The sequence below is a fragment of the Engraulis encrasicolus genome, chromosome 19 (assembly GCF_034702125.1).
Source record: "Engraulis encrasicolus isolate BLACKSEA-1 chromosome 19, IST_EnEncr_1.0, whole genome shotgun sequence".
Lineage (NCBI taxonomy): Eukaryota > Metazoa > Chordata > Actinopteri > Clupeiformes > Engraulidae > Engraulis > Engraulis encrasicolus.
Window position 1 is genome coordinate 34,356,985 of NC_085875.1, and position 14,290 is coordinate 34,371,274.

The 14,290-nt window shown below is 43.9% G+C and overlaps 1 protein-coding gene across 4 annotated transcripts in view; it reads right to left on the bottom strand.

The window, feature by feature from the left end:
- The window catches only part of ldlrap1b (low density lipoprotein receptor adaptor protein 1b), a 77,127-nt gene extending 69,858 nt beyond the window's left edge, over positions 1-7,269 (bottom strand). For all 4 annotated transcript variants that reach the window (XM_063184189.1, XM_063184192.1, XM_063184190.1 and 1 more), the window contains exon 1: positions 7,023-7,269. In XM_063184189.1, the coding sequence (XP_063040259.1) occupies positions 7,023-7,107 (85 nt within the window). In that variant the 5' untranslated portion in view covers positions 7,108-7,269. The remainder of the gene's footprint in view (positions 1-7,022) is intronic.
- Positions 7,270-14,290: the final 7,021 nt, after the last annotated feature.

The following is a 14,290-nucleotide window of genomic DNA, read 5'->3' on the forward strand; positions in this document are numbered from 1 at the left end:
TTTTTATTAGTCATGTTTTCATACATTTTCCCTGCTCTGGATACCTCACCACCACCACCACCACCACTCAGATGGTACATTATGACCACATGGTCTTCAGATCCTGACCCCACTTGGCTCCCTATGTTATGAGCCATACAGTATAAAATATAATTATACTCAGGTGGAGTGTCTCAATGGACTTGGTTCGCTCGCCAAAGGGACAAGTGCTAAATGCTAAATGTAAACTTGCATCCAGGATAGCCTTTTGCATATTTCGGTAACTGATGTAAAAGCTCTACACTAATATCAAGACACTGTTACCACGACCGCCTCTCCATTGAATGCTGTTTGGTTCTGGCTGTAGCTGGCCACACAGTATACAGACAACTCAACCCAGTGGTCTGGATAGTTGACCCCCTATGCCTCAGAAGGTGCATTAGGACCATATGGCCGTACCACGACCCCTACCTCACTTTGCTCCCTAGTGTTAGCCCAGTGCAACTCGGCCCAGGTCATTTGGCTTCTGCAGGCATCCACACAGGGCTCTAAATTAACACCATCCAGCCTGCCAAATGACGGTGAAATGTCAGTTTGGCTGGTAGTAAAGACCAACATACTAGCCCTTTTGACCCATTAGTGAGTGTACGTGTTTGGCTAGTAAGACTGACATCTGCTAACCATTTTGGCAGGTGATGAAAAAAGTTAATTCATAGCCCTGCATGCACACAGCACCTCGGCAGCCAGGGACAGTGCTGGCACCTGCATCCCATACCCTACTCAATCACACTGCCCCCCCTCTGGCATCCACATGTTGCGATTACTGGAAGTGGTAACACGGAAAGCCATGGAGAATTGACAGGAATCACGTCCCTTTTTTACTGAAGAACAGAAAGATTTGGCAGGAGCAATATAATGCCTGTGTCTCATTTTGCTAAAGTTCTTCGAGTGCCATGAAGTCTGCTGTGACCTTGCCATTTGTCACACTGCGAAATTCCAAACCGCTGAGGAGAGAATCAATTCTCTTGACCAATTTCCAAAATGGCTTACCTAATAACTTTAATTCATACAGTAGCTTTCTTTGCCAAATGCAACAAAGCAAAAATGCGGTACACAAGTAAGCAGACCAGACATTTGAATGTGAAGTCATGAGAGTAGAGGCAATGGAGGTTTTTCTGTGAAACCCAACACAACATTAATCACAAATAAGCAAAAACAAGAAAAAGAAAGTTGGAGAAAGAGAAAAGAGAAAGTTGGCCCCAGAAGACAGACAAAAATGATAAGCAGAACAAGAACAAATGTACAAGGGCAGGAAGGTGGAGAGAGAGAGAGAGAGAGAAAACGAGAGAGAGCAAGAGAGAGAGCACAAGAGAGAGAGAGAGAGAGAGAGAGAGAGAGATAGATATCGAGAGAGAGAGAGAGACTGCACACCGCACAAAAAAGATGGGATGAGTGACAGGCTCATAAATATGAGACTCAGTGCAGGTGGGGTACAGCATGAGCAGGAGGCCGCGTAAATAAACCACCACAGGCTAATGGGATTTGAGGCACGGGGGCTTTGCTGTAAATAGCCTCAGCAGGTAAGAAGTGCAGACTCACTCAATCCCTCCCTCCGCACTACCCTTTATCACACAATGCCTGCTGTGCCGACACAGACAGCCCGGGGAGGAGACACAAATGCCTGATTAAGGTTAAGGGTCACTCACACAGGAGACACTGACAAAGGCAACAGCCGAAACGTTTGTCTACACGTTTGCTGCCATGTAAAAAAAATTAAAGAAGAAAAGAACCCGAGTGCGATCCAATTTTTCACTTTCTAAGTTATTCAACTGGAGACGCACCACACGGAAGAGCGCGGTGTATCTGAACTACGTACTGCTTCACTCACACAGGTAGCCATCTCTAGGCAGTCTGTCAAAACTGACGGCAATAGTTCATTTGAGGTTATCTGTTAGTGTGTGTCATTATTAGTAACCCTCACCATCCCCTTGCAAAAAAAACACACCTAATTTCTCCTGCAGGTTTTTTTTTTTTTTTTTTTAAGATATGTGTGGGTGTGCTCAGGCTGAGTCAGCAGGGTGGCATCACAGCAGTGGCGGAACAATTGCACACAGGGCCCCAGGGCAAAAAAATGATAGGGCCCCTCATACGGCCTACAAAAAATATAATAGGGCCCCCACTACCAATATGGGAAGGCCCTGGGGCAAATGCCCTGCTTGCTCTCCCTATAGCTCAGCCTCTGCATCACGGAGACCCAGAACCAAAGCCAGGCAAGACAAGGGAAGGGAAGGGAAGAAGATGCCTCACGCAGGCCGTCCATAAATCTAGCCGCGCTTTACGGCCCCCATAAAAGGGCCCGGAAGGAAGCAATCTCCATTACAGCCTGGCTGGCAGCTGGGCCGTGTGCGGGCTGGGCTATGCACGCGCTGGACTATGCTGGGCTGGGCCTAGTGCGGGCTGGGATACGCATGAGCTGGGTAGTGTGCGGGCTGGGCCTGAGGGATGATTTTGAGCAAAGATGATTGTGGACTGGGCCTAGCTGGTGGAGAAACAGACTGGTCCCCAGCCTCCGGACAAGCACTATTCAGAGTGACATACCGCTATTCAGACATACCGCTATTCAGACATACCGCTATTCAGACATACCGCTATTCAGACACCAGATTTGCCGTAGGGTCAGGGTTAGGGTTAGGGTAACGGCATGCACTCTCCCCTAAACTGAAAACCTCAGCAACGTTGCACACACCACAGAAATGGCAGATTTCGGTGCGAAACGTGCCGGTATTCAGACAATAGACATCAATGTCTGAAAAGCAGCATGTCTGAATAGCGCCATGTAACCAAGTAGAGATGACTGGGCCTACAGAAGGGAAACTGCCAACTGTAAATGGGTGGATGACGTGACTTGTTGTTTTTTCGTAACAATGGCTAAAAACCTACAAAACTGATATATTTCCTTTAAAAAACAAATGTCAATGAAAGAAGATGTGGTACATTATGTTTCATATTAGTCTTAGATGAGAAGAAACATTTTTGTTAAGATTTATGTAAAGGTTTATATGTCAAATATCCTGCTGTGTGACTGTAAAATTAATGAAACCTGGAATATAATATATATATATAAATTAAACCAACAACATTTTCAATAATGTATGAAGCATTTGGCATGATTGCATAAATATTAACTTTATATTAAGATATGTGAATGTGAAAAAAACTCAAGACAGTAATATTAACTACAAGTTCAATTTCGTAACACAAATTGCGTCCTGTGGGGTGACATGTATGTCAATGTTTATGAACGGGCAGCCGCAAGGCCAACTACAAGGGTCTTAAAGACTAGCTCCTAACCAGTACCTCAGTTATTGGAGAGTGCTGTGGAAGTTTAAGGTGACTTTTAACCTCTTAATATGTCTTCATATTGCAATGTTTCTGTCACGCAATGCTTAGGTTCCTTTTATGGTGTCCTATGGTGTGACTGCTCTTATAGAAGGAAAAAAAGAGATATTCTTATAAATGGAAACACATATTAAGATTAAACACAATGTCATTATCAAGTTGGCATGAGATCAGATGTCAGTCATGTATACAAAAGGATTAAAATGGCCACAATGCAGTGAATTTCCTGTGGTGTGACTTCATTTTCCTGCGGTGTGACATGCCTATGCAATGTGCTGATGCAGGATACATTTTCCCAAAAATGGCAAAAATTAGGCGAAATTCCACAGACCACTAAGTGCTTTATTTTTTTCTATTTTTTCAGGAATTGGAATAACTTTTTTTTTTTTATTGTGTTACGCCCTTAAACGTCAACCACCCAAATATCTGTGAAAAGTCTCATGATGATGACGAGACCACCGGGTAAATTATTTGAGAATTGTAAGTTGCAAAACAGTATCTTGCTTCCTTGCGAGGTCAGTGAGTCATGACAAAATAACATTCATCTCTTGTCACACTGATACCATTTCAACTCCTTGAGGGCTGTCTTTCTGGCAGTGACTGGTCACAGGGTGCAGACAAACCCAACGCAACATGGAGTGTCACCTTTCAGTAGCAGCTGTGACCTAATGGTCAAGGGGGTTGGTTGGTCTGCCTAAGGATTGGTCTACTCCACTGAGAACAGTCATTCCTGGGTAAGTGCAGAAAATACAGGGGGGGGGATAGCTACACCCTCAACCATGACAGTGATACCCCATCTAAACGTATGGCTCCAGGGGGATTTCCCATGAACCCATTTCACTATCACTTGTCTACACAAGAGAGTTGGCTACGTAGATGTACAAATAGACAACAAGATATTTGAAGTGCCCTAACTGGTTTCCTCTCCCCAAATGCATGAAGGGGTGGTCCCCCCCAGGCAGGTTCTGCAACTAATTCTAATCAGTTGGGTTGTCTTCGGTGAGTGAAGTGCTAGTTTTGGTCAAGCTTTTTATCCACATTTAGCATGTAGAAGGATTTATTGCTGCATTAAACTATACTTCTCAAACCAACTTAATAGGCCTACAAATCCAAATAAATCAGATAACTGCTAAAAAGTATGAGGAGTACTACAGATTGCCAAATGAAACATTTCATCAATTAATATCTGGGACATTTTAGTATTCCCATTGTTTAAGCAGATTGATCTCCCAGGATCAATCCAAGACAATCCAACTCCCCAGGCACCGGTGGGAGTTCCCCAATGTGCCCAAAGCAACAAACACAAAGAAAAGCAACAGAACTAGTATAGATATTGTAACCGGTTAGGCCTCCCCACACCGCTTTGAAGCAGACACACCATCATCAAAGCGAAACCTATTGTGGTCAACGAATGAAAATGCTAAAATAAACAAGTGCTGCAAGACATTGTTGGTATTTTGCAACCAACAACCAAACTGGTGGTGGAATGAAGCCTGGGCCATTTTGTCCGTTTTTGCAGTTCAAAAGACATGTCTGGCCATTAGGTGAACATGCATAAGAGGTACTTGGGAAGGTGGGGTAAGATTTCAGGAAGGCTCATGTGAATTTTATATCTTGCTCCCTTTCACACAGAAGACAGGGGGAGAGGGGAGAAAAGAATGGGGAAACGTCAGGTCAAAGCCATGGCAACAGTGGATGGGAGGTGGTGTCAGCAATTAAGCTACATGGTTGAAGTCTTCCCATGTCCTGTTGCCATGGTTATGAGTGTTGACATTGGCAGTGTAGTTGGGGGAGCTGGGTACTGCTCGTGACTATGGCTACAGCATGTTTTCTGAGCATCTAAAAGGACCAAAAGCAAAAGGGTAGAGAAAAAAACAACACATACACGTGACATCATTTGGCTCCAAGAGGGGCAGCTTATGACAAAGCGGGTAGCACGCGGGAGCAGGATGGGGCTGGTGTTTGGGGGCTGAAACCAAACAATAAGGTTACCAAGCAGCTAATCTGCTTTTTCAAAAGCCACCAGCCACACTTCACTACATTTGCAGCCGGCAACGAGAGGTGGTGCGTCGGACGGGATGAGCAGTTCATGTCAACACAGCTGGAACACTACGAGTGGAGATCAAAGCATCCTCCAGGAGCGCGCTAGTTAACCAGGAAGATGCCAACGGCGATCAAGAAGTCACTTCCCCATGGTGTACTCTAGTCGGACTCGGAGGCATCTGTGTTCAAAGCATGCTACAGTGACATTCTATTCTTCCAGCATAAATACTATGATAAATTGAACATTGCCAACATACGCATATACATGCACATTCGCGAAAAGCCTAGCAATTTTGCGGTGGGGGATGGAGACTCCCAACTGAGATCGCTCCCGGACGTGCGGTCCCAGGTGTTTCTATCACTCCCGGACGTGTAGTCCCACCCGATTATATTTCACGTATTATCATATACTGCCACATAGCCTACAAGCAATTTAGGGTTAGGGTTAGGGTTAGGGTTAGGTTAAGGGTTAAGGTTAGGGTTAAGGTTAGGAACAAAAAACTAACATCAACAACATAACTAGCTCCGTCATATGGCGGTGGTACCGATAGTCTGGCTAGTGGGAGCGAGATGAAAGGGGAGCGTCCTGGGTTGGGAGCGTCAATCAGGGAATCGCAATTTTGCACCCATCTACAATTCCCAAAACTTCAGCTGACTGCAACAAACAACCACCATACAACATCGCTCTACTCACTATAGAACTATATCTTCCATTGCGCACAGACAGTAATGAGAGTACCAGTTGTACACCGTGAATTGGTGACGTGGCGAGAGACAAAAAATAAAATACCATCATAACATGAAGCCTATCTGCGAACGTATTTAATCTTGGCACACAGGTGATTATTGGCATCGTTTCCTGTCACTATTAAACGTAGCACGTCTGACTTGGGGTGAGGAGGAGATTCTAGGCAAGTTTGGGAATTAGGCTATATGTCCAGGGTAATGTTGCATTACGCACAATAAAGAGTAACATTTGGTAACGTAATGTGACGTTACAACAAGGACAACCACACACACATGGCTTTATGTCAAAGGAGAGGAAGTACTGTATGGTAATTCAACAACCAGGTAGCTGCTAGGTAGACCAAAAGCTGTCCTTTGGTAATCACCACCAACACATCGCCCTGTGTTACTGGGCAACTATGTATACAAAGCAGCTACCACAATTTTAAAAGTTCCTGTTCATTGTAGCCCGCTTAGAATATGTGTAAAACAACTGGAATGGTACCAATTCATGCGTAAAGTTGAGGTGCGTCAGATTAGCCTATGTTTTTGGTCGAGCGCTGCATCTCTGAGTGCGAAATAAAGCAAGGCTAGCTAGCCACCTTGCACTCTGTTTAATTTGTAGTGCATAGCTCTAGTTGGTTTGTCATTTACTTCCCAGCAGTTTCAGCACAACTTGAAAGGTAGCCTCTGCTACTACGCGGCACGCCATAGACTCTAGCCAACAATATCATTTACCTGGCGCCTGGATACGAGACCACGCTAACAATGTTACCATGTCGTGTAATACCTCGACTTATATCACAAAGAACAACCAAACCATCTAATTTCAAAACTGTCTTTAGCTGAATCGACAAGGAAGGATAAAAACTTACTTTTGTGTTTGCCATAACTCCACGACTGTTTCGCAAGACTAGGGCTCCGAATAATGGCTCTCCCAGCCGATTTCAAAGCATCCATAATTTGAAATCCAACGATCCTGGGTTAGAGCCCTGTACACACCGGTATTTCGCTTTGGCAGTACGAAGTAAACCGGGGTTTCATGCACTCGCAAACTTTTCCACAACCTGTTTTTCCCCCTTCTGAAAGAGACAGCAGGAGTCGATAGCTGCTCATGCTCAAAACGGTGGGCGGCGATGCGTATGTAAATTGGCCGGATAATGCGTGACGTTGCAGAGTAACCACCAGAGCCATCTAATATCAGAGTTACGCCACTCCCATAGACCTCTATGGACCAATCTTTCCACAGCAATGGCGGCTCTCATGGAGCCTCACGGAGAATTAACATGGAAATCCCCATTGACTTTAGTTCTATTAGAAGTTACTTAGTTCCAGGAGGTGGCGGTATAACACAGAAAATGTGGTAAAGGTCATGTAATTTGTCTGTACTTAATCTTTGTTTGATATGTGATGGTTCTGTGTTAGTTTCCAAGAACAGAAGTTTACTGTTAAGAAACATTTTAATCAACGCGAATCACATCACCAACCGACTTCCTGGTCCCCGGTTTGCGCAACTCTGTTATTAGATGGCTCTGGTAACCACATGCGCGAGTACATTTTTTTCTCTCCCTCCTTCCAGTGAAGGCAATGCGCAGCCTAATTGGCGCTCGCTGTCAGGTTGGCCCTATCCTTTTGATGCCATTTCTGATTTAACCTGTGCATGTTCACACACTAGCATGCAGGGCCGCCGATATCTTTTTCTTTGCCCAGGACAAAGTAATCTGGAATGGGCCAATATCCAATACATTCAATGTAACAGAAACCCAATTTTGTGCCCTCTCTACCTGGGCCCGGGACAATTGACCCCTTTGTCAACTCATGCCAGCTCCCCTGCTGACATGCACATACTTAAGTCAGTTGTTAAACAGAAAATTGGTAACAATATGCTGATCAGGAAGACACATCAAACAAACTAGGTTACTGTGATGAGACTTACAGCTCACACTAATAAGTAGCATATACACACAGAGAGAAAAAGAACTCACTTGGCAAAATGTGTCTGAGGGCCAGTTGATCTAGGCCTCGTCTAGAAGATGCAGTCCCAGTGGAACAGCAGCCAGGTGCACAGGGACACATCCTCTGTCTGCAGGGCTGGACTGGAGTAGGAATAGGGCCCGGGTACTTTTGGCTTAACCCCTTAATGCACGCCGTACCTCCTGTGGCACGCTGTAATAGATATTGAAAGTTAACTACTATAGTACTACATTACTATGACAGTGCACGGGGCCTTTAGTAATGCACTACAACTTAGTCATTGCCATTCTAGTAACAGCTAATTTATAATGCCGTGTCTTAAGGGGTTAAAGGGCCCCCTCATGATTAGCGGCGCAGAACTGACTCACTGATGGGCCCCGCACCCTCATGGGCTACTATTTTCAGAAATGTAAATTAAATTTTTACATTTCTAAAAATAGGGGCCCACGAGGGTGTGGGGCCCACTGGGAAATTCCCGCTATGCCAGATGGCCAGTCCAGCCCTTTCTGTCTGCAAGATTGCCCAGCCGAGTAGGAGGATGACAGGCTCAATCGTCTGGTGACGCAGCTGGCCGGAGCCCTGACAGCACCCAGGGGGGTCTGGCTGCTCAGGGGAGACTCATGTGGACCCAACACACGGTCATGTTCATGTTCCTGCCTCTATACAGGTGAGGAGAAGAAATGTCAATAAATACATCTGGTACCATTAGTCTTGCTATTTAGCACACACACACACAGACAGACACACAGACACAGACATACAGAGACACACACACACACACACACACACACACACACACACACACACACACACACACACACACACACACACACACACACACACACACACACACACACACACACACACACAGGGCCGCTGACAGCTTTCACTGTGCCTCGGAGTCCAGACAAAGTCATCTGAAAGGGTCTCTTACCCAATACATACAATGGGGACACCCCCCCCTCCCCCTCGTTGGGCCTGGAAAAATCACACACACACACACCTCCATCACATTTGTTCGTAACTATCTTGTAAATTCCTTTAGGCACACATCAGTCATAATCCTGAGCACGCACGCACGCACGCACGCATGCACGCACGCACGCACGCACGCACGCATGCACGCACGCACGCACGCACACACCTTTACCTGTTGATACATATGGCCTGGCATGTATTATTTATATATCTATTTATTAAATCTGGCACCTGCACCTGCTAAACGCGAAGCCTTTTCAAACCAGAATTGTTTTGAAGTTGAAAGACCACCAGCGAGTAGTCACCGATGCCCATCTGTTTTGCTCACCATGGTGAGATGTTTTCTGCATCATGTTTCCTGTTTTCTTGTGCATTGCAGATTGTGGAAAAAGACACTCTCTCTCTGTATCGCCTAATGATTTACTTTTAAATGTTTAACTGGATGCAGAATCTCACATAAGTTATATATTATACATTAAAGAAGCAAAGGACATCACTCTCATGTTTTAACTTATTTAGTTAGCCAAGTGTGAATAAATTTTGTGTAAATCTACAGTCTACATGTATTGAAGTGGTACTTCAAAGCGTGTCTGTCTTTATCCGATTAGTGCAGAAAAATGTGTGTTAATATCGTATGCAATGGACCCGAGTTACACAGACAGATAAAATAAATATTTCACTTTCTCTTCAGAGAGGACAGTGGCTTTACTGATCGCCTTGTGTTTCCCTACAAATCCCCTCCTGTTATATATATTTATCTCCCATTCGATCTCTATGAGAAGCCCATTCTCTCCGTACAAAGGCAGCATTTGTCTCTATCTAGATGTCAGAGATGAATGTCATGTTCGAAGCAGCAGGGATCAGAGAGAGAGCGAGAGAGAGAGAGAGAGAGAGAGAGAGAGAGAGAGAGAGAGAGAGAGAGAGAGAGAGAGAGAGAGAGAGAGAGAGAGAGAGAGAGAGAGAGAGAGAGAGAGAGAGAGAGAGAGAGAGAGAGAGAGAGAGAGAGAGAGAGAGAGAGAGAGAGAAGGCCGTTATAGTGCTTCCTTTGGAGCTTCACTGGAACTAGCTCGCTAGTGCACCACAAGTCTTGGCTTCTTTGATGTCTGCTCTCCCTCAGTCCCTGCTGTTTTGCCATCATCTCCTACTACAGATATCACTGCTGTGGCGAACGTGAGCTACATGCTGAATATGACAAGAGCTGTGAATTATTGATTTGGGAGAGCAGGGGTGGTGGTGATTTATGCTAATCATGTGTCTTCACAACTGGAAAACAGTGACTAGGCCTACTCTACACATGGCATGGCATCCCAACTCGGGGAACAGCGGTCGCCAGTGTTTTCTGTGTGGATGCAGTATAGTTAAGTCTGTTGTTCTTTTGAGCCAAGCAGAGACTGTATCTTTTGTTGTGGCTCAGAGCTGAATGCAGGACTGTGTCCAAGGGCAGACCACCCCACAGAGAGACAGAGAGAGAGAGAGTGAGAGAGAGAGAGAGAGAGAGAGAGAGAGAGAGAGAGAGAGGGAGTGTGTGTGTGTGCATATGAGAGAGAGAGAGAGAGAGAGAGAGAGAGAGAGAGAGAGAGAGAGAGAGAGAGAGAGAGAGAGAGAGAGAGAGAGAGAGAGAGAGAGAGAGAGAGCGCGAGCAAATCTGCTGGCTGGGCTATCGACTTCTCTAATCCACAAATGCTTAGTCATATTTTAATTGTCTTGATCGGGATTAACTCCCGGGTGGCTTTAATGGGATTAGGTGGTACAACCGTGTTTATGGAAAAGTATCAGGAAAGGCTTGCTTATACACACATGTGGGGACCTGCTGCAGTAGGGTTTTCATTTATATTATTAACTTCAGAGACCTTTGAAGAAGAGCTTGTAGGCAGGCAGTGCACACCGGGACACTGCCAGGCAATCACAAATGGGCAGGACAAGATTACAGTGTGCATCACGTTCGTGATGAAGCAGTGCTGCTTTTGCTAGGCAGCATGCATGCTCACTTTGCCAGTTTGATCCATTCTGGTTAGAATTTTTTATGACTTTCTAACCAGAATGCATCAAACTGGCAAAGTGTGCATGCGCGCTGCCTAGCAAAAGCATTCCTGCTTCATCACAAACTCAATGAGAGCTATCTCTGCTTCGATGCAGACACAAGACACATCAGACCCACTCTAAACCATTAAAACTACAGAATATGCACAAAAAACAGAAAACTAATCTGTTATTTTCCTTAAGGGGACCTCCCTGTAATGGTTGTATGGTTCAAAAAATTGTCTGAGTAGGTGAAATGTGTTGAGCTATGCATATTTCAATTAACATAGTATGAGCAGTACTCAAGTGTGAAATGGTAAACAGGTTAATCAAACATCTCTTCACTGTGCTTTAAAGTAGAGCATCTTAATTAAGGGCAGTTGGCATCCATGCATTAAATCACCTTCTCCTCTCCCTTAAGACTTTCTTTACCATCCCTTCTCTTTCCCTCTTCAGAAACCAGTTAGTTAATTATAACGGCTTAATAATCCTGTTGCCCAGAGGGTGGTGAAGGACTGAGACAGAGCGGGGGTGGAAAGTGATTTAACTTCTTATAGTCTTCAGGGGGTTCAAGATCATCTATTCTGTATGAACACTGAAATGCCTCCCCCACTTCTGGGACCACTATATCCTTCACTGGACCTCATCGTAACTCTTGATTAAAGGGATGCTATGATGTGAAATAAAAACTGGAACATTAAAAGAACATGACAACTTGATATGTGTGGCTAGTTGTATTCCGGAGTAGCCCGTTTTAAAGCTTGATTGTGTGTATAGAGGACATGTTCTGTCTTTCAAATCACTGTATAGGTTCATGGGATCACTACATACATATTTGCTGTAGTCTTACTCAGGCACTCCAACAATTAAAGCTGTGAAAACTTGACAATTTAGAATGCTTCATGTGTACAAATGATGAAGAGGTTTAGCATTCATCTATGCACCCGATCTCATTTGAAATGGACCCAGAGGACATAGGAAGATGTCCTTTGGTTGCATAGTCAAAATATGTCACTCTTTTTAAAATAATTGTCTTGCACATTCTGTGACACATTGAAAATGAACCATTGAACTTGTTTTAGCGCTCAGTTCAAAAGTCAGCATCTGATGGCATGGGGGTGCACTGCAGTAATGCTTTGGTTGAGCTCTTCTCACTCATCTGTAGACCTAAAGACCATGTATAGGCCTACACATATATAAAGGTGTGTGTGTGTATGTACTGTATGTAAGCTATGTATAGTATGTATGCATGTATGTGTTTGCTGTATATCTAAAAATGCCACACAATAAGGCCAAATTGCATTATGTACGGTTCTGTTCAGCTCCCTCACAAGGACAACCAGGTGATAACATTTTGGCTTGTGGCTAAGACCTGTCACGTTGTGAGCACTGCAAACAGGAAAACGTGACAGAAAACACACCTGCCATTGGAGCTATTGAAATCATGTCCAAGACAGGAATTATCACAATTTTTTAACGCAAAATCATCTCATTAGTTAATGTAAAGTCCTTTTTGTTTTTAATCTTCAACATGTGCTGTCCTGTTCCAACTCTTTTGAGACATGGTATTTTTCATATTCATGAATATTCATTCCCAAAAAACAATTTTCTTCAGTTTTGGCTGATATATTTTCTTTGTACTGCTCTAATGTAATAGCAATATTATGTTGAAAATGATTTTGTTATAATTCACAATTTACCTAGTGTCAGTGTACCTGGATTTGTACAATACTAATAGGCCTACATGATAGTACATAGCCATTACACCATGCACTCCATTGTACCTAATGAGGTAGATAAATATTGTGACTGAAAACTTACTTTTATGTACTTCTACTAATTTTACACACATTGTGGTTGGTTGTTTTTCCAAATAATCTATGATACTTGATTACTTGTGGACCTGTATTAGTAGGCCTACACCACCTGTCTGCAGAGGACTGTGTTGAGATTGTGCACTTACCTCCATCTAGTGGTGAAATGAGTGTGGTGAAACTGGATCCCATTCAGATGTAAAGATTGCATAATGCTGGTAAATTAACCACCAAGTCATTCTAGCCATGTGTACCTTCTACAAACAATTGCCACAAAATCCACGCACTATAAATCAGGGGTGGGGAACCTTTTTCATTCAAATTTCTCCAAGGACCATAAAAGTCCTCCAAGGGTCACACTATGAACACAAATCAAACCAAACCAGGATTTCTCCCTGCACTTTAGGCCTATATTGAAGGCAGTCACCTTAAAGAGCCCACCTTCTCTAGGTCCCCTGAATATAACATAATTGTAATGTAAATGTAATTTCTAAGGATTCCTCTACAAAATATTTCATATTTCATGTGAAGATGCATAACGTCGAAATTATATCGGGGGCTGGATAAAATGGCCTCAAGGGCCACAAACGGCCTTCGAGACAGGTTCCCCACCCCTGCTATAAACACGCACACGCACGCACGCACGCACACACACACATATATATATATATATATATACAGTGCCCTCCATAATTATTGGCACCCCTGGTTAAGATGTGTTTTTTAGCTTCCAATTATTTTATTTTTTTTCTAAATAATATGGGGCCTTAATGGAAAAAAAGAGAAAAATCCAACCTTCAATACAAGTGCATTTATTCAGTGGGGAAAAAATCCCACATAAAGAAATAATTATTTGACATCAAATAATGTGTGTCACAATTATTAGCACCCCTGGTGTTAATATTTTGTACAACCCCCTTTTGCCAACAAAACAGCACCTAATCTTCTCCTATAATGTTTCACAAGATGGGAAAAGACAGAAAGAGGGATCTTCAGCCATTCCTCTTTGCAGAATCTCTCTAAATCATCCAGAGACCTGGGTCCTCTCCTCTGTACTCTCCTCTTCAGCTCACCCCACAGGTTCTCAATGGGGTTGAGGTCAGGGGACTGAGATGGCCATGGGAGGAGCTTGATTTTGTGTCTGGTGAACCATTTCTGTGTAGATTTGGCCATATGTTTAGGGTCATTGTCTTGCTGAAAGACCCAGTGACGACCCAGCTTCAGCTTTCGGGCAGAGGGCAACAGATTTTGATTTAAAATGTCCTGGTATTTCAAAGCATTCATGATGCCATGCACCCTAACAAGGTTCCCAGGGCCTTTGGAAGCGAAACAGCCCCACAGCATCACTGACCCACCCC